Consider the following 22043-nt stretch of genomic DNA (forward strand, 5'->3'; position numbering starts at 1 on the left):
ATTCCAATTTTTTCAAACAGAAGGTTTGAAAAACAAATAGGAGGGAACGCTGTGTTTGTGATGACCATTTCATGGGTATCGCCTCCCTTTGACATTTTAGTTCCAAAAGTAGGGAAAACTATCTAAGACAGATCATTTAGAGAAGTTTTTGCTTCACAGGTTCCTGACATTGGTCTTATTATTTGCAACTTTGGCCATGTTTCCTATGAGCGTCCAGGACTTTAACAGTATATACATGATAATAAAAGAAAAAGCCAATATGTCTCCTTTCACCATTTGCTCAAAGCATTTGAGGAAGTGTTATATACTCTAAAAATGGAACAAAGACTTTGATTTACTGACAGATGGTGGTCATTTCTACACAGAACAAACTCAAGTCAGCTCTAAGTGAGTCAGAGTAAGCTTCACAGTTGGTCTTGTCAGCACCAAGCTGTGAGTGTTGATCCCCGCTGTTCTTGAGGACCACAACTGCAGCTTTAGGGAATACCATTTATATTAAACACTGTCTATATTTGCAAGATGCCTTATAGATTGCATCACTCTGGCTGAAGTCTAAACAGTGTCTGCCATACTTCAGAATGAGAACGTATCTGTGGGGTTTTGAATAATTAGCAGAAAGGTTACGCAGGAAGTCAGATATCCGTTAGTTTATCTGTTGGAGTTTAACCAATAACCTATTTTACTGACTGTAGGGCTGTTTTTGACAGGCCTGTTGCATATGTTTGCTTCGCTCGTGTACTATAACACAGACCTGTATGTTATTTTATTATGTTATTCTTTTTGATGCTTATATTTCGTCTTCTTTTTCTTTGCAAGCTACATATTCATGGTATAAGACAATAACCAGCCACAGGCACTAATAGTGTCATTGTTTGCCAAACATATATTTAAAAGACATGCATGACATACTTAATCGAATCCAGAAACAACAACGTACGTGTAACGTACACGAAATATCCGTATAAGCGTATCCGTAACGTATACGTTATTTAGCTGTTTGAGATCAGCTGCCAAACACAATATATATAATTTAAGGACTTGAGTGTTTTAAAAATTATTCCCAAAAGTTATACAGATGTGTATGTTGTAAATTTCATTCAGATTGATTAAGTTATCTAGGAGGAGTTGGCGAACAGACGTACACTACGATTAGAGTAAGACACTTTCAGCACTACTAGTCAGTTATTACGTTAAAAGAAGTGCCGTTCAACACAAATGTTTCATTTGTGGTTCTTTAAAAAGAATATATTTTTAATCCAGCCAAGTTCTGTATTATGTGTGTTTTTGTAGCCTAACAAATTAGCTCGGTAATCAAATACCTCATGAAAGCCACAATCAGGGGGAAATCAGGTTACTGGAAACCATGTAAATGCTCTAATCAGACTATTACCTTGTTTGGATTGTTTCCAGTGATTAGGCTATGGACAGAGACAGGAAAGTATGAGGTGAAGAAGGAACGTCTTTTAGTTAGTCAACTAAAAAATAAAAAGACATGAATATCCATAATCTCCCTGTCCTGGCTTTGGCCTTATCTTTGTCTGTTCTAACTGCTTGTTTCTGTTTCAGGCTCATTTTCCTTTTTAACCCCAATGAGCTTAGCCGCAGGTGCCTAGCAACGCCTGTGACAGCTCGACAATGAAATAGTCGGAGGTGGCCGTTCATTTGTTGTGCTAACCCCCGCATGCTAATGCCTAGCTGTGTCACTAAAGCCACGACCACATCCCTTCTTTGCCACCCTCCCTCCCAGTTCCAATTCATGCTACCCACACCTTTCATCCACTCAGCAGCTTCCTCTCCCAAGACAAAGTGCCCTGGCTCTGAATCAGGTTGTAGTTCCCTTTAAGCATCATTGAGACACCCCCGGTAGAAATGAGATGCTAAAAAGACACACTTGTCCCTGCTACTTTATGCTAGTTTTGTGTTCTTGACAGTTGCAGGACCCGTTGATTCATTCCTGCAGGGATTTTCGTCTGAGTGGGCGGCTCGGAGAACAAAGGAGCTACAGGGTGCATCAATTATCTGACAACATGTTTCAAACTACCTCGTTTTAGCATCGGCTGCTTTTCACACGGCTGATTATCTGAACTCTGTGTTACCAAACTAAAAAGCAAAGAGCAATAGTTTGATAAAGCCCAAACGTCCATTAGTATTCTCAAGGGGCCGTGACCAATCTGGAACTAAAGCTCTGGAAATAAGTAGAGGTGAACATACATTCAGCTTTGGAAATAAAATGAGGCAGACAAAGTCAATGCAGAGCAGCAATTTAGATAAAGTCCATCGCTTCTGAGTGCTCAAGGGTGTTTTGACCTCAAAGGCAAGGGAAACCATGCTTAGAATGATAGCAGATAGGAGTTTTTATTCTGCTCTTAAGTGCTGCAGTAAGTCAACAACACACCAAAGACTGACTATATGTATATTCACTCGGCACTCTCCTTGAGCTCCCCGTTCACTGCTTTCATACAACTTGCTTCAAACACTGAAAACTTGTTTATATATTGCCTTAATGTTAGCAATCTATTACACGCAAAAAGCCGAAGTACAGTAAGAGCATCCTCGCTCTCTGGCCTGACAAATAGGCCTCCATGTCCCGGTTTCTGCACAACAGGCTCATAACTCTGAAAACAAAGCTCACTTCTGGCAGTGAAACTCATCACACATGTTTCTTCTGCTTTAACAAATAACCTGTTCATATTATTTGTAATGATCATTGATTTGTGTCAGTTTAAATTTATGGCTGGCACAGATTAGCAGCCAGGTATGGTGAGGTTTGTGGTTAATGCTGCTTGTGGCTCACTCGTTTTCTCAGTCAAATTAATCCATAACAGAGAAAAGTGTATGCACTATACCCTACCCTAATAATCTGCTCTGCATTCATTTTGTGGCTTTGTTAACTTGGAGCTCTGTTTTATACTTTTAACAAATCTCAAGGGCTGGTCCCACACCAGACCCAAATAGTATTGAAATAAAGTGTGTACATTCTTGGGAGTAAGTAAAATATATTAAAAAAGCTACTCTTTTAAGAAAACATGTTTCAAAAAGAAGACATTTTTAATTTTTTATTAAATATCAGCAATCCTCAGGTGTGAATTAAAGTATTTCTCATTAACACAAGACTGGTTGATTATGTTTTCAAGATATGGCAATTATTTAACAGCAAAAAGCAATTTGTTTCCTCTGAGCATGCCTGTGTGTGAACACGTACATATTCATGCATGCAAATAGTCTCAAGCTAGTCTTCTGAATGGGAGCCCAAACAACCTATCATTATTATCATCATCTGCTGTGGTCAACAATGCACCTTTAAAATGAGTGCATATAAAAAGACCTTGCATCGTGGCCCTGGATTTCTTTTAGCGATGCTGCATAAAAGAAAGAAAATAGACTGGGAATGTGTTTTAAATTCTCTTTTTCATCCAAGGATAGAAAAAAACATAACTATACTGCATCTATTATGCATATTTTTCAATCGTCATTATGACCCTTTTCCACCACAATTCTTGGAAACGGTGTAGGAGGGTTTTTGGATCTTGTAATTTCGTTCTAAAGCTAAGTATGTACAGTTTTGACTACTTCCTGTTTAGTAGACTTTGGAGAACACACTGCACGGTTAAGTTTGTAACCCACAATGAAGTGAAAGCTAGCAAAGTAGGCTAATAAGCTTTCAGTGGGAAGGCGGTTTTAGGTTATTTATATCAGCTCCCATGTAGCTGTAGCTACGTGTAGCTGTAGCTTCCATAGACTGTATATAAAATATGGATGTAGCCTCCAAATTATCTATGATTTTGTCTTCTAGCATAATGAATACTCAGCGTTAGATTTATGACCATTGCTATAAAAGTTTCTGTGGACAGATGTGACCACTTTTAGATGGAAAAAAGCTAAGTAGAGTTAGCCTGCTAGCTAAGCTAATGCTACCACTTAGCTAACACTAACAGTTAACTTTGCTAGCAAGCTGCATCCATACACTCTATAGATTAATTACATAGACACTAATAGGATCTAATTAGTGTTAAGAAACAAATAAGATGCTAGATTTTCACTCAGCAAATGTGACTTCTTAGACTCCCCACTTTATTTGTCACATAACAGCATTTAAAATGGTTGGTTCTCCAAACAGAACCAACACCCATGAAGAAAAGTAGTCCAGTTACTTGGCTCTCCTGACCTAAAAACTAACAGGCAGAACCATCTATAGCCACCTGTGTTTGCATTTACCTGTCAGGCCTTAATGTACATTTTAAGCCTCATAGAAAATAAAATGCAGCTATGAAAGGGAAAATTAGCTACAACCATTTTCATCCTGAACTGTAAACATGTTCGTTTGTACAGCAGGAACCTTTAACACAGGTGTCTACGGGGAAGTACTCAAGTTTTTTTTACTTCATCACTTTTTAACCTGGTTAAGTCCTCAGTGTGAAATTAAGTTTCATAGCAAAGCTGATTGCTTTAATTCAGCTTGAACTCTTAAATATTAATTATATAGCCGATTAAGAATATTTACTACAATTCAGACAAATTTATGTCCGTACCTTTGAGACATGATCTTGTATGCATCTGGAAGGTAACACCGTGTGTTCTCCATCTGTGCTGGGTCTGCGTCGCAGATCTTATCATCAGTGCGGCCGTAGTTGGCGCTTTCGATCAGGATGACGTCAGTGCCCGGGCACCGTAGCTCAATGGGGTAGCTCTCGCACGACAGCTCCCTCCTCACCACCGCCATGGGGATGGGTGCTCGACTGAAGGCTGAAAGAATACAAAATAAATAAATAAATCAGTGTGTGAGAATTTCCGTTTTCTTCTTACTGGTGAAAATATTTCTACAAATAAGTGTTAAAGCAACTTCATCCTGCAGTTGTGGTTAGCTCAGACCTGCATTTTTTTTAAAAAGTGTATACTACTGCAGGAAAATACAATCAAAAGGTCTGACACAGAGGCATAGGTGAAGAGGTTAGCCACCCTTTTCTAGAGAGTGTGGGTGGTTAGGACGCTGCTTGTTTGGAGTGGGAGGATGAGCGCTAACACAGGGGCCCCGGAGAGGCCAGGAGCTGTCGAAAGAGAGAGTCGGAGATACTACACAGATCAAACATAAGGAAATGGACACGGTGTTTGCTTTTGGCTGTGAGAAAATAAACATTCATTACATGGGCACTCAACTGAGAAATTAGAGACAGGCAGAAACACAAAGGCAAAGGATCCACAGCAGAGTGTGGCCCAAGTAAATTGTTGAAATTTCCCTCTAGACTAAAATCTATAAATCATAAGAAGCGCCAGATTCTTTGTTTTTTAAGGTGAAACAATGCCTTTCAGTTAGACAACATAAAGGCGAGAGGCAAGAGGTCAAAAGGTGGCCCTGTGCCTCAAGCCAAAAGTGGGAGTCAAATTGGCAAAAATCCGCTGTTTACTGCAGAGCCAAAATGGCCGGGAGACCCCAGTGAGGCTGAGAGGCGGCCGTCCAAAGGTTGCCATTTTTTCCCTTTCCTCTGACACGCACGCACATCTGCGGAGACTCACAGTCGCGCACGAACACGGCATGTGCAGAGCAGTCTGGAGAAGTTCTGTGTTTACAGCGAGAATAAAAAATGAGCGAAAAGCGTAAACATTGGCCTGAGTGACTGCAGGAGGACTGTGGCAGTTACGGATTTCTATAAACATCCTTTCAGACGAGTGTCTGAACTGAAAAAGCCAGCGCTGGATGACATGGAACACAGACATTCATCAGGGAGGACAGATGGAGAAAAAGAGGCACACGGAGTGAATCCACATGTGAAAACGAGAGTGGGTGATACCACATGTATCTCTAAAACTCCAAACGTGGCCCCAATGTGTCACTCGTGTGTGTTTGTGACAGTATGTATACAATAAAGAGCTATGTATGAATGTGAATGGAGAAGAGCGCTATGCGAGTGCAGTCCATTTACCACGAGCTCATTTTGACCTTGGAAACAACAACAGCGACAATAATCTCACCACAAGGTCCTTTTAATCATTCCTCTGCAGCCTTCAATCATATCATAAATACGCCATCAGCAAGTCGAGTGCAACTGCTGCAGATACAAGAAGTCTCCATTTAAAAAGCTCAAATGGGAAAAATTCTTACTTTTAAGGTCACGCAATTGAAAACTCCTGAAAAAAGACAATTAATGAAAGGATCCACATCAGTCACAGTTATTTAAATCCACGATCACAGAGCGTACCTGTCTGTAAAGCACAAACCAGTGTTATTTGCTAATGAAAATCCTAGAATAGGTGATAGCATACAAACCAAGATAACTGAACCTTTTGTCACACATTCAGTTTTAAATATACATTTATGGCATCCATCACCTTGGGTGTGAAGCGGCAAATGCTTAAGTAATAAACAGCTGCGTCTGAGATGTGTGAAGTGTACAATTTTCATCCATCGCTCTCTCGTTTTTCCTCACCCTTTTGCAGCCATCTCATTGTTTGGTTGTGATTCACACAAGAAACAAAGCAAAGCACTAACAATGACGGTTTTCTGACGGAAGTTACATTCAAGTTCGTCCAGCGCTGTGCCGCCGCGCACGGCTCGTTTCTTTCTTTACCAGCTCTTCCCAGTACTGCCGCTTTATTGAAGTCAGACCGGCTTATCATGTTTAATTACATATCTTAAAACAGCTAGGCGCAACAATGTCGAGCTGACACTTCATGTAATCTCAGACGGATTGGTTGATGTTGAGATCAAGGCTCTGTGGGGGCCATACCATCTGTTGCAGAACTCTTTGTTCTCGCGTCTTTCCTATGGTATCGTGCCATCGAATGCAAATATATGAAAGGAACACTGAACACTTTAAAAATAAAAGACATTTTTAAAAGTAATGTAGTGGTGGGTGTTTTTTAGCCAGTGGAATAACTTTGAGTAAATGCCTTTCTTTATAATCTAAATCAAACAGCTTAATACAGAACCCTGCCAGATTTTTGTGGATATAATTGTATTACTGTGCATTACAGTAAATTAGTAGATTTACTTAATTTACTGTATTTTCACAGTGAACTTTCATGGAATCCACATTGTGCAGATACAGTACCGTGCAAAAGTCTTGGGCCACCCCTCATTTCTTTAATTTGCTTCCACAGAGCCAGATTTATTTAAAAGTAGTCTTAAGCAATAGTTCCCCAGGTTTCCTGAAGTTCTTTCAAAGTTCTTTTTCATTCATTATCAGCCCAGATCTTGACCTATGAATCACTCATAAAAACACATCTAACTCAAGGCAGGAACCAGTGTTGTGTCTACACACAACCGACAATTTAACAAAGAATTTTAAATTGTATCTTTAGGCACTTTGTTGCTATCAGCTTGTTGCAAAAACATGTTTGTTCCAATTTATTCAGTTGAGTCTGTGAAAAATGCCAAAGATAACACAGTTTCACAGGAATAAAATTGTAGTTTTGAACCAACAAGGTGATTTTAAAAGAGCTATTAACTGAAAACTTGGAATATCTAAGCATGGATTGCAGTGTGTCTTTAAAAAAATTGGAGGAACTTGGCTTGGAATTTTCTTTAGGCATTGGGAAAACCCCCCAGAAAAGACCTGACAGAGGACCTGAGAGCTGCATCTGAAAATCGGTGGCAACAGTCATCATCAACATATACAGCGGTCTATACTTGTGAAAAGTACAGTCACATTTTGATCCAACATGTAATCCCATCTGGAAAGCATCTGATAGGCTGTATTTTGCAGCATGAGGATGATCACAACCACACTGCCAATGCAGCAAAAGCATGCCTTGGTAGAAAAACACACAATGAATGCTATCAGTCATAGACGAGCATCCCCAGACCTCAATGTTATTGAAGCAGCCTGCGATCGTCTTGATAGAGAACCGAACAAAAAGGCAACCAACATCCAAAGAAGAGCTTTGAATGTCCTTAAAGAAGCACGGAGAACTATTCCCGAAGACTTCTTGAAGAACTTACAAGATATCTTGCCTAAGAGAGTTCAGGCTGACTTAAAGACTAAAGTTGGTCAACCCAAATATCGACTTTCAAGCTTGTTAGAACTGTTCTTTCCAATAAATTGCTGCACCTATTTCCCATTTTCCCAGGGGAATATAAAGAAATGAGGGTCGGCTTGAGACTTTTGCACAGTACTGTGTGTGTCCCATAATAGATCATTATGCTGTATTTATGTAAGGGGACACAATCTCTACCATTAGCAGTTTAAAAAGTCATCCAAGTACCACTTTTTATCTTTCCCTGGAGCTAAACAGAGAAAACACAAAGGCACACGGCGAGGTGAAACAACAAAGTCCCTCATTATTGTGTCATTTCATTTTGTCTCATAAATCATTCAAGCCCCAACACAGTAAAGCACTCTTGCCATTGAAATATCACCGATTGGAATTGTTATATTCAGTGGCGATGAAAGCCATCAATTATCTCCCTCTTAATGGGAATATTTATTCCACCCCCTGAAAAGCAGCGCTGTGGATCACACCAAACTTCTTTGAAAGTGACAACAGCAGAGCAAGGGGGATAACACGGGATGAATACGGCAGGTGCACTTAGCTAAATGTCGAAAGTGTAATTGACTTTGATTGAAAAGAATTAATTGTTTATTTATCCTCCTGCTTTTAAGTGTGCATGCTTACTTTGAGAGCTGCCTCAGTTTAAAAAAAAAAAAAAAAAAGAGGCCCCATTGAATAGTCTGCATTAATCTCGATAAATACAATCTCATTGATTTGCTATGAAATCTTAGAGTCATTCTCTCAAACCTCATCGCAGCGCTAAGCCAAGGGCTCAGTTGATGCCAGCATCCCCCCCGAAAGAAACATTAAAAAAACATCAGAGAGCGGCGAACACGATGCCGTAAATGGGCACCAGCAATCCCCTAATGCAGGCGAGTAAAAGCAGGCCAGTGATGTCTCAGATTACCCAGCTAGTCAACAACTGTAGTGTAATTACATTTGTGCCCGGAGGCGGTGATTGATAGGGCTCATATTCCTCAGGTGCCAGAGCCGTCATCTCGCCCTGCTTGCACGCATCCCCGTCTACCTGCAGACATCATTGTCAGATCTATTGAAAATCGAAATAGTCTTATTGAAAGTCCATCCTCTACCCTAAGCTCCCATGTTCTATTCACTTCATCTCGCTTTCCCTCTCTTCAACTAATAGAGGTGTATTTATATGCAGTGTGGATCTCTTTTCTCCACTGCAGATTCTCCCTGGATAATTCCTTTGACAAGAGCTCTGCTGAACACATACATATATATATATATGAAAGAAGTGATTTGGGGTAAGCAAAGCGTAAAGGGCTGGATACTTCCACCGCCTTCATGCGAGCAGTGTTTTTAATCACGATGCTTGCAAATGACATAACTCACAAATGAATATTTCAAAAATTGCAATTACTCGCCAAAAAGGTCAACAGAAAGGTCAGACAGAAAAATGGTCATTTGGAAAATGTCGCACCCCCGCAGAGCTTTTAAAAATCACCCCGAGGGTGGGGGCTTCGGCCTCCTGATTGCGGGTTTGCAAGTGGCAAATGGTGAGACAGCAAGCTAAGAAATCTCGCTGTTAAAAAGCTCATTCTCGGGTCACTGACACTGAGCCCAGACCCCATCGCCTTCCCACCCGAACCGCGAGGCACTGAAGAGCAGACAGAGAACGATGACATTTAAAAGTCAGCACTCGTAACAAAACAGGGGTCCTTCGGGGGCTTGTTTTCCATTTCATCTCCCAAGAAAACATGTCAGGCAGGCGCAATTAAGGTCGACCACCACACACATTTACAATGAACCCCCCCTAACCCCACCAAATGAGCCACCATCAATTGGAAAAACAGATGTCGGGGACATGTGCGGCTCCTAACAAGAGAGTTTTAGATCATTTCGCAGGCTTCAGCTGAAGAGTGCAAGCTCATACGCGGGAGATAATTTCCCAATAAACATGTGCTCTACAATTAGGCAGAATCTGGCAGAGAGCCAAATATGTTCCTAGTTTGTTTGTTTTTTTTTAAAAAAGGGAGAAAAAGATGTTTAGGCTATGAATATGTAAGAGTTTAACATTTTATTCTTAAAAAGAGGCTCGCTTTCAGCAGCAGACAATTTAAACTGGGCGGGGGGGAGTTTGCATTCAAATGAACTCCTGACTTCATTGAATTAATGTAAGATAGATGGAGGAGAGGGGAGGAGATGGCGAGGGAGCTGATTCAACAGATCAAATGTCTCGTTTTCCACTGAGAATCACTGGATGGGTCCGGCCCCCAGAGCTAGTGATTAATTAGCGCATGAATCTGGATCCTGTTATTTGATTAGACCAATGGGAGCCTGTCACACCGACTTCTTAGTTTGCAAAAAATGACATTTTCTGGTGGGCATGAAGTTGAAGTGGTTGGGGGGGTGGAATAAGTCGCACACACACACATACAAGACTGCTTTTCAGTGAATTGCTTGGGAGAAAAGGGGGGGGGGGAAGGATAGCTTCTTCAATAATGCATGAGGGATTATTTATCTTGAAGTGAGAAACAGTTCAGGCAAATTGTTCTCCCAAATAAATTACGTTTACATATGGCCCAAGGCAGGAGAAATCTCAAAGGCTTTTTTTATGGGGGAGTGCAAAATTATCCAGGAACTGAACTGTCAAAGAACTCCGCAGATGGAGCGCTTAAGAGAACGGCATCAATAAAACATCGTTTTTCTGCTGAGCGTGAAAAATGCGAGGCTCGTGCGCGATCGAGGCGGTCACACAACTTCCGGGACAAAGAAAAAAGTTTTTGAAACTTGAAAAACAACAACAACCCCCCAAAAAATGGACTCAATAAGGCGTTTTATCGAAACCTGCAGCCGGGATGACGGATAACACCTCCGTAATGATAAATCCATGAGCCCACCACGGGGATGATCGTGACAAACTTCTCAAATCGACTTGATGGCTTTTGACACTGACCAACGATGCCGCTAAGCACAATTAGCATAACTCATTGTGACAGCACCCAGATATCCATTCACCACGCCAAATGAACGAGCCATTCATTTTGCCTCTGCTTCCGTTCAACAGCGCACGTTTGAGCACATTAATTGGCAACACACCACGAACTTGCAAATTCCAGCAGAGGGGGGGGGGAAAGACTGATGGTGGGGTTTTGGGTTTTTTCTCTCATTTTCAGTGGAAATTTGTAAACTGTCAGTCAAACTGGCTGTGATTGCCCGGAGCGAAATGAGGTCCTCGGTGTTAACAAATTAGTGCTGAGGGATAGAGATACGGTGAAGATGTAATAAACTACTCCAGCTTATTGGCTCGGCCTCCTCACGTGGTGATGATGTTTTTATGAGAAGCCGCGTGCACCTTCTGTCTGACGCAACCCACGGCGCAGCAATCACTGGAAGTGATTTTCTTCTTTCCTACCGCAACGCAGTATTGACACAGTTCAAGTTAATAACTGTAAGAGTTAATAAATTGGTCACTAGGTGGAGCGAAATCTGCAGAGCTCAGCAGCTTCCCCTTCTCTCTGTGATATACTTCCAGCAGACAGAAGCCTTATGTTTGCACACGCCGGTAACAAATACAAGTGGCTCATCACTCCATAAAGGCTTGATTCACATACTCAGAACATAGAGGTGAAGTATCTTTCCATCCAGCGAGCACTTCCATTTAATTAATCACTACTTCAATTCATTAAGTGCGTAACCATGACAAGAAAAGAATGAGGAAATGGGAAGCAAGTCCCATTGAGGTCTTGCGTTAAAAAACACTTTACTGTGCAAATTACAACATTAGAGTCTGAGGTCAAATCCTCCGCAGCTTGCCCCAGATTCTCTCGCAGCGTTGTACGAACTCTTTGCTTTGTATTGAGATTAACTAGGTTGTTTTGAAAGTCGTCACATGATCAAAACCCCCTTTTCCATGACCACGATCGCTTGAAGTTTCGTAGAACGGTCTGGATGAGTGATGTTAAAAATGAGAGACATTCGCAAAACTAAAAAGGCAAAGAGCTCGTTACTTTGAAGCTGATCTTTATAGAAATACTTTGGATTTAGCACCATTGCATGTTTGCAGACTGCACATAAGAGTGCTGTGTGTCTGCAGCACGCATTATAACTTATTCAACCACCTGAGAAGACACCAGGTAGAGTATAATTAATGCATAAAGGCCAAGAAAAACAATGCAATGGTCGCAAGTGTAAAACATCAACAGCGCATCACTGCATCCATCCAGCTCAAGAAGACGCACTGAAATCACCAACCAATAAGATTCCACAGCGTCAAAGATATTTAATCAGAAACCGAATCGTTATTACTCATTCGTTATTATTAATCTCTTGCTCTCTCCTACAGTGCACCTGTTGTCTCATCTCCCTTCCCTTGACCCCAACCGGTCACAGCAGATAGCTGCCCCTCCCTGATCCTGGCTTCTGCCGGAGGTTTCTTCCTGTAAAAAGGGAGTTTTTCCTTCCCACTGTCGCCAAATGTTTGGTCAAAGGGGGTTGTCTCATTGTTGGGGTTTTCTCTGTGTTGTTGTAGGGTCTTTATCTTACAGTATAAAGTGGCTTAAGGTTAGTGTACTTGTGATTTGACACTGCATAAATAAAACTCAATTGAATCTATTTTTTCAAAAGCGAGAAAACCTGTCCTGTATGGAAAATGTCGCAGAGAAAATAGAGAGTTTTATTTGTATCTGCCATCAGGGGCGTAATTTCCAGGGGGGTTAGGACCCCCTCAATAATCAGACCTAACCAATATAACCCCCAATAAAATTCTGAATTATCTTGCATAAATAGGCTGTTGATTTTCTTTACTCGTTTCAGTTATTACCAGCAAAATAGTTGCATGTTTAATCATCTGGGAATTTACCCAGATTTATTTATTTATTTAGACAAAGATCTTGACCCCCCGAATGTTCAGCACAAAGTTACGCCGATGTCCACCATTCACATCTACCATGCCGGCATAGTGAATGGAGTGAAAGACTAAATTATTTGTCTGCAAAGATGAACTTATAACAGAGTAATTTCCAGGAATGAAGCTGGATGTAAAGGTGAACGCAGTGCATGGTTACTTTAATTCTGTGTTATGTTTTGGTACAACTATCTTTTTTCATATGTTTTCTTTTTCTTTTGAGACATGCACTGAATTTAGGTGAATAGGGCTAATTGCATTTTCGTGCAAAGGTTCGGACAGACGTGAAGACGTTAAAGAGGTGTTCTGTTTACGTGACGATGCAATAAATAAAGTCTGTCTCTAAAAATCAGTGAACAATGATGACACATAATAGCGATTGTCATTTGGAAGCCGTAATCATGCAAGTGTACTAGTACAAATTCTTTCCAATTTCCTTTCCTGCATGCAAATCACGCAGAGGTCCCGCTTTTGTCAGACAGTCCAACCCAGAAGTGAGCCTGCAGAGAGGGCTGCGCCCGTGGCGGCAGCTCATCCCAGCGAGCCCGACTTTGTTCACCTCGCCTCTGACATCGTTTTGCCATTTCCCTCTCCTTTCCTCTCCGCACTCCCCCTCCTTCCTGTAATGTTCCCAGATGTGTCGGCATCACTCAAGGGAACATCGCAGCCAAGACTAACGCACCTTGGCCCCCACCTACTGCACGCTGCCTCCTAGTCTTAAATGAACACAATCCCTGTCACACAAGCACATAGGAGATACTCGCACACCTCCCAGAGCAGACATGACTCAACATGCCCCTATAGCAACACATGCCCCCTTAGTAATTGAGGTCAAAGAAAAGAAACAACAGCCTGATTTTTGCCTTGTGTGCGGGGAAAGAGGTCTTTCCCTTGCTCCTCTTTTGCTCCATATCATCAGATGGAATTGCCCAGCAGCGTACTGGAGGCAACAGCTTAGCTAAGTTTAGCACGGTGAACTGAGACAAACTGCAGTGCAACCTTGCTAACGTGAACTTCTCAAGGAAAGGTGGTTCAGACGAGGAAAACGCAAGTACAAGTGGTGTATCAGTTTTTCTTTTTGGGGTGGAGGTGGGCTGTACTTGTCTTAAACCCATGTTTATAGCAGTCCTTTACTAATGTAATCACATTCTGAAACACAGTTGTTGCTGATATAAACTGACGGTAATATAACTCCAAGTGACATATGCAGTAATCGCTGTCACCACTTAGTCTTTCACTTCAAACCATTATGAGGTTTAAACGAAATGTTTTGTTTCCATGGTCACTCCCATAACATCTGCTCTTAATGAGGAGTATGTTTTAAGAGATACCATCCTCTTCTTAAGTGAAGGAGCAGAGAAGCAAACTTATCTCTTTTTTTTTTACTGCACTATGAGACATTAAAATCTAGTTGTGGTCAAGCAGCGACACTTTTTAACTGAAAGATGATAGGCTAGTCTCCTGATAAGATGTCAAAAAGTCACGAATAACTAATCTGTTTTTCAGTGTTCACGCACGTTTTATTTTTTATCGGCACAAATTTGCAAGTACTGGAGTTATATTTCGTGTTTAAGGTATATATTTTGTGCAGAAAAGCAGGGAGGCCTGACCATGGCAAGTGAAGAAACAAAGCTCCGAAAGTTGCGGTAACCATTACATTTCACCACAAACAAACCATGAGCTTTATCTAAACTTTAGGCCTCACTCACACGGGACTTAGGACACCAGGCGCTGACCCCCTGGCAACCTCCTGTTACTAGGGAAAAATGTTTATTCCCGGAGGGGTTGCTAAGTGGTTGCCGGAGGTTGTGGACTGTCACTTGGGTGACATTGGTAACAAAGAAGTATACCGATCAGTATTCAAGTTCACAAACTGCCATGAGCCTGTGCTGAAAACGAAGCCAACACAGGTGACAAAGGGGCCTTCTTGAGGCCGACTCCATGCTATCTGGTAAGCTAGACTAAATTCCAATCAGTGGTCCGATCCTCTTGACCATGGACTTGGTCAAGAGGATCGTTTTAGGCTACCTTTCAATGCTGTTCTCTGCTAAATAATACGGCTCACAGGGTAGTTAATTGCGTAGTGGTTTATACATTCGCCTAATAAGCAAAAGATCCCTGGTTTGTTCCCAGGAGGAGACAGAAATCCCTTGGGGGGGTTTGCATCAGGAAAAGCATCCGGCGTAAAAATCTGCCAAATCAAATGTGTGGAGCTACCTGCTGTGGGGACCCCACTGTGAATAATGGAGCAGCTGAAAGTAACTGTTACTGTGTAGACAACTGTGCTAAAAACCTGCCTGCGCTCAGGCTTTTGTCGGTTAAATGCTAGCAGTTTATTTTTACTTTGTCTCAAAAATAACTGTGGTGACATCTTTGAAGCCTTCGAGTCAAAGGGTTAAAGTGTGAGTCCATCAACAAACGTGTTGGATGACAAACCAGACAGTTGTCATATCCAGTTATTATTATTCCATATTACTTTATTTAGCTCATACCTACCATGAAGAGAGTTCTGCTTTTAAGTCATAAATGACTTTTACATTTTTAAATTTTACTTTTAAATTTAAAAGTGACTTTTTAATGTGTCTTTTGCCCCGTCTTCCCCCATGGGTGCCCCTCACTGAGCCTGGTTTTTGCCATAGGTTAAAAACTTCCTGTTAAAAGGGAGTTTTTCCTTCCCACTGTCGCCCAGTGCTTGTTCATAGGGGGTCATCTGATTGTAGGGGTCTTTGCCTCACAATATTAAGCACCTTAAAGCGACTACCAACGTGATTTGGCGCTACATAAATAAAACTGGGTTGATTCTTCAAATCTGTGGTCTCAGCATACACACTCTGGTTTAAAGGACACTTGAATATCTCTTGCTATATCTATTGCTTAACTTTAGGCAGCACCATTCATCTGAACACCTGAGTGCACTTCATTCATTTCCATAGCAACCCACAGTATTGTAAAAGGCCCTTTCACATAAAATATAGCACCAACCGATGACAGAACACCAGAAAATGTGTTTCTCATGTAATGAATAGGAACCCAGGCAATATCACTGTCTGAATGGATCCCTGGGGCTCTACTTATTATAACTGTATTAATAGTGCAATACTGAGAGCAAATGGAGCTGAACTCCAGCACTAACACAGTGGCCACCAGGTTAGCACAACGCCAGCTGTCACAACAAAACTGATATTAACTTTCTGCTTTTGGCTCAATCCCGATTTTTGAATCGGTTGATTGTGATCGTAATGAGGTTAAGATTTCATACGAGTTTATCCTGAACGGTGTGCACAGCAGTCTGAAGAACAACAGCGACCACCGCCGCCGCAACATATCTGCTGTTCACACGGCAGTTTGTGATTTGCTGTAGCTTGAGAAAGACAAATGTGTGTTTGAATTGGAAACAAGGAGAAAGAGAGTAAAGTATTTACATAAAACAGCATATTGGCTGTTGATGTAATTTCCCTTTTGAGCGTGTCATTAAGGCGGTATGAAAAATATGCCCTTATTTGGAATTTGTAGCAAGTCGGGGTGAACATTTTTCAATTTCCTGCCATTTGAAGACAAATCCAAGCAAACGGAGTCTCGCTCTCGTCGCCTTCTTTGCGTGAACTTGTTTGCATTCAGTTTTATCAAACGCACCCTCGTACAAGGACCCAAGTCTGAATTACATTGTGGTGATTTGTTTTCTGTGGCAGAGCGCGTTTGGAAATAAACCTAAGCCAATTCTCTTTCTCACACTTCTGCGAGTATTTTATTTATTTTCTTTACACCGCAGTGTAATATCCGAGGGCAAAAAGCATGAATTAATACCAATTAAAGCTGGGTGCTCTAATGTTTACGCACATAATGAAGAACAAGAAATTATTTAAATGACAAAATTAAAATGTAATTTCATGCATATGCATCTGTTATGTTTGTAGGTGAACAGAGACTTTCTATTGTCCCATTATGTGTATCAGTGGAGTCGCTTTCATAATAAAAAAAGATCCTTTTTCTCACACCTAAGCTAGTTGAGCTATAGGCAGCCATCTGAAATATGCATCTTAAAGATACTTGAATAAGTACAAATAACAGTGAGATGAAAAAGGGGGAGTGGGTGGGATGGCGGTGGGGGTTTTGCCCTATATACTGTGGTGCAATTCGATGTGCCGGATGATACCAGCAGATTAAAAAGCTGTCTGTATCTGCACTTAACTGCATCTGGCTGCTTTTGTTACCTCCCTTGTGATGTATTCATTTGTGTGCCGTGCACTTGTGTTTGGGTGCGCATGTGCCCATTTTAATACATTATCCAATGGGTGTTTCACCCTGGGGAATCGTGCTGGTGCGTACGCCTAAAGGATGTGACACTGCTCAAGGATGACAATTTTCAAACCGGGCCCCCCGCTTGCTTTGTTACACCTCCTCCCTGCGTGGCTAAAACACCACCGACAGTGTGTAGCGCTGATTCAGTGGCGTCAGTCCCTTCACAGTGCACCAGCTTGTCCTGCAGGATAGCGCGAGCCAAACACGGAGGACATTTTAGCACCCCTCCGCCCCCATCCCCCACCAAGACCGCACATCTCTAGTAGAAAGAAGGTCTCTTTTAGTTGGGTCACGGTGCCTTAAGGGCTGATTGTGCTAGCTCGAAGCAAAGCTAAATGGTTTGCACTGACATGATGCCAGTTGAGAAGTAAAAAGACACAGAAGGGAAGAGAATGGAAAGTGTGGATTTGTGAAGAAGAAAAAAGTAACAAGGAAAAAGTGAGATAAAAGGTGTTGGAGTCAAAAAATCTACTGCTGGAAATGAATGCCAAAAACAAAAAAGAGAAGGAAGAAAAAGTGATTCTTTAACCACCCACGAAGAAGAAGTAATCTCATTCCACATGTATGCAATCAAGGCATTGCTGCTGCAATTAGCCTGGGTGGCTACGCTACATCTGAGACACGCGGCTATGATGATTTCCTTTGATCGTCTTTTCTTCTGCATTTCAAATGACAGGTATCAGACGTGGGGTTATTGTGCGGAGATAATGACTTCTGAATATGTATGAAGTAACGTGTACGCGGTTCTCACGCATCGAGTCATCCGGCTACAACTCTTAACATGCGGCACACTGAGAGCTGACAACAAGTGTAAGGCGCATGAAATAGCAGGGAACGTGAGATTTGGGGCAAAACGCGCCATACATGGCTTCGCACGAGCAGGTGTGGAGCTGCGATGTGTGCTACAATATCACACCGAGAAAGGATGGCACCTCAAATAACAACTAATTTACTCTGTAAACCTGTTACTGGGAAACAAAGGCTTCAGTGGTTGCATATATTATTTTTAGGCTGAACTCCTGCAAACAATTTCAGGTTTCTCACACATATCTTAGAAAGGTCACGAAAATTTTCACAATTTAATGCTTAATGGAAAAAGTTTTGCAAAAATATTAAGAACTACTTCACTGCTTGCTGGATTAACATGCAGGTGAGACTATGCGCCTTTGTGAAATACAATAGTTAAATGCAAAAAAGAAAAGGCCTGTTTTGGCAGAGTATTGTGCTGGATATGCATGAATAAAAGATATAAGATAAAAGATATGTTGATTGGACACGTGCTAACTTGTTGGTTAAGTCCTGTGAAAGTACATGATTTGTGGTTCTGGCTCTGAATTACGTGAGGTGGTAAATAAAATAAAGATAATAAAATATTATTGATGGGCTCGACATACAGGCCGATATTAGCTACTTGCCAATAAATCGGTATCGGCATTTCTAAAGGCGATGCATGAAAAATTTAAATAAAGAGACAGGAGAAACACCCTTCAACTATGCTATGAGGGTTGATTTTGCATGTCTTGTCCAGCAGAGGGCGCCCTGCAACATCTCTGGGGCCAATACCAGCTTATATTTTGGATTGTTAACTCCTAAACTAAATAAAAGGAGAACAAAAAGCTAACATTATTCCTTTATGCTTGTATTTGCTTGCACTGCAGCTACAGAGCTTGTGCAATAAACATGATAAATAATAGTCTACAGATATTGTCTTCTGGTATCCTCTGGTATCCTAAAGATACATTGTTCCTCATCCATGTAGCTCATCCATGATAAGAGTAATGCGTCAGATGGGAAGCTAGGCTAGGATTTAAATCCCGACCGCTCAGTTGAAGGGTGGTCCCCGCCATCCCCACCGTGACCTCGATACAGAACGCACCCCATTGTATGCGCAGATCTAACGTGCAACTGGGAAACATCTGCAGCGGGCCTATAAAAATGGCATGCGATGCGATGCCGTCGCCTGCTGCGGAGTGACATCGCTCACTCTGCCTCTCCGGTTTCAAGCCTTTCCTCAGTCCATATCACGGCAGAGAAAGGAGTGTATTATCGCAGTGAAAAAGGATCTACTTCCACCCCCCACCCTCCTCTTACAGCCTCTGTCTGTGTGTGTGTGCTTGCATGGCCTAATATGTGTGCGGAGAGTGGGAGGCAAGAGGGAGTACACCACTGGGGAATGTGCACCTGCAATTTTTCTCATTTGACACAGTTGGTCTTTTGTAGGGTCTCAGGGATAAGGAAATGTCTGTGAAAGTTATGACTCCTGCCCTCTGCCTCCCCCCCTTCCAACTCCTTAAAAAAAGAGACATCTTCACTATGGTATTCTCCATCTCAGAGAGGGTAACACATTCGGCAGACTGACCGAACCGAAAAAAAAGCTGTACGTGCCGCACTTAACACTGAAGAGCTATCAGATGTATAAACAAAGCTTGCAACAAGCTGTGGACCCATAAGGAAGGAGATAAAACAGACACAGTGTGAGTGGGGGGGCAAAAAACAAAGTGTAAAAGATGTTTGGAAGATAAACGCTCTGATTTATTTTCATTTACAATGTGTTTAACATATTCATTTCTGCATTTTGCTTGAGCAGTTTGCTGACAAGCCGTTGCAGATTGTGCAATTATATAATATAATCAAGCCAAAAATAGGGAGCAGGAGAAACATCTGAAGAGAAATTTAAAAAAAATAAATAAAGCTAATGCTTGGATATGGCTTCCAAATTAAAAAAAGATTACACCACCAGATTTCACATACAATAAATCTAAATCCAGAAGCAGCGTGTGAAGCGACGCGAGGTAAATAACACGCTTTCGTGTTTTGGCGAGAGGTTTTGGAAAATGTGCGTTGCCTGCAGTGTGTGGATGAGCACAATTACATTTGCAGCTGGTCAAGTTGGTCCTTGGACGTTTTCTCCTGTTTTTTTCTTGACGTTAGTCTCTACGCTCGGTGTTCACTGCAACTCGGTGTTTTCAATTATCCTGGCTTTTGCACGCTCTGATGCAGACTCTCTCCTGCATATGTGAAAGAGAACCGCTACCACACCATTATTAAAAGATGCTAAAAGCTGGATAAGAACAAGTAGAAGCCAGATGACCAAACAGGTTTTCATCGCAGTTCATAGGCCTTCCTCTTGGTCTGGCCTTGTAACCTTCTGTATACAGATTATTACATAAAGAAGGGCTATTGTGAGCATTTTGGCTGTGCTCACGTCCAGGGTGTTTTAATAACCACTAGTATATTAAGCTTTCAGACTCTCTGATTGCTTGTGGGGGTTGTCTTTTTTCCTACGACTTGTTGCTGTACTCCCAGATCTCAGCATTTAATTCGTCCGGAGCTGTGCTATCATAACTGATAAATCTACTGAAAATATGACCCAGTTTGTAATAAACTGGAATTATACTTTGAGCACAGAGTCAAGGGCTATCTCGGGGAGTCTGTTCGGTCAGGATATCAGTGATCCATGGCCTAAACAGACGACTCCTCCCGTGGGTAACAGCTGTGGTGTGAGACTCAGGGCAAGCTGTGACCCCTTGAGCCTTGGATACTGTACATCTGCAGAGGATGCAGCGGGAGGGGAGCACTATGGAAGATTTGTGTCCTTCTGTGTGGGAGGGTTTGAAAGAAAGATAATAAAGAGGGAGAGGGAGTGTGTGTGTGTGCGCTGCTCATGCAGTACATAAAACACATAAACTACACTGTATTTTCCACCCAGTGCAAAGCACTGGAACTGTAAACTACTTGACCCTGGCATCCTTCCAAACAAGGAGGCCACGCTGAGGAGCTACCATTACTCTCGGGCTATCCATTCCCCTCTCTCCTTCCTTTTATTTTAATGAGAGCACAATTAATAAGGAAATGGACCAGCTTCCCAAAGGAGGCTGGTTCCTCTACAATGGAAGCCTTCTTTTGTCAATGGATGTATTGAATTCCTCTACAAGGCCACTGGGCTATACTGAAGGCCATCTCTAGTATCGTCCCCACCCCCATGCAACTAACTCTATCGCTTCTTACCCCTCTCTGTTCTTCTCGAGCTCTCATGGGCTAATCTGTGCCACGGTATCATTTGATCCCCCTATACTTTTGCTATAAATGCACACTTTACAATACTCAATATTGATTCACTGTGCATGGTTGGTTTATTCAATGATAGAGCTGAGGGAAGAGAGAGCAGGGTCCCATGCTACCTTGACTATAATTGGCCTGCTGCATCTGTGGTGAACTTTAGTTTGAGGCAAAATGGCATTGGATCTTTGTTTGTGAATGAATACATTAAAATTCACCCTGTTAGCTCAAGTGCCACATAAGGGAAGGAAAGGAGATCAAAAGGAGCAGTGGCTGATTAATCCTTTGCCACTTTTGTTTTTCAATTATTCCCTTTGTTGGTCAAATAAAGGAGGTATTGCTTCACACGTCCTCCGAGTCCCACAAAAGAAGGCACCTGTATTTTCCTCTGCATTTGTCTCATGCTCTCAATTGCTCCTACAAGGCTGAACAACAGCAATAATGCCACATGCAGCAAAAGATGTACTGATAATGTGCAAATTAACATTCCCTCATTGTACTGTACTGTACATAATAAGGCTACTGTAATATGCTCTTCATTTGCAAGGCTGTTTTTTTGTTTTGGCAACAGGGAGCCGTTATGCTAATTTCTTTATCAACAGAAAGTTAAAATGTCTCTCGGTTGGGCCAACAGAAAAAACACGTTCCACTGATATGAGACCTCAGCATCGCCCACCAGTGCCAAAACACCACAACTTGGTCAGTGCTGCCCTTAATGTGAAAGACACTGGTAACAAGTTGGCAGTTTAGCTATTAGCTGTTTAGCTATTAGCTAGACTCAGTAGACCGTCTCGGTCTAACTAGACAGTGATAGCTAGTCTTGCTAACA

General features: G+C 41.8%; 1 protein-coding gene across 10 annotated transcripts in view; it reads right to left on the reverse strand.

The window, feature by feature from the left end:
* Positions 1-22043, reverse strand: part of LOC102293975 (adhesion G protein-coupled receptor L3) — a 274148-nt gene that overhangs the window by 175075 nt on the left and 77030 nt on the right. For all 10 annotated transcript variants that reach the window (XM_042224361.1, XM_042224359.1, XM_042224362.1 and 7 more), the window contains exon 4: positions 4530-4743. In XM_042224361.1, the coding sequence (XP_042080295.1) occupies positions 4530-4743 (214 nt within the window). The remainder of the gene's footprint in view (positions 1-4529; positions 4744-22043) is intronic.

Source organism: Haplochromis burtoni, unplaced genomic scaffold (assembly GCF_018398535.1).
Source record: "Haplochromis burtoni strain Fernald_Lab_line unplaced genomic scaffold, NCSU_Asbu1 Contig_136, whole genome shotgun sequence".
In the NCBI taxonomy this organism is placed as follows: Eukaryota; Metazoa; Chordata; class Actinopteri; order Cichliformes; family Cichlidae; genus Haplochromis; species Haplochromis burtoni.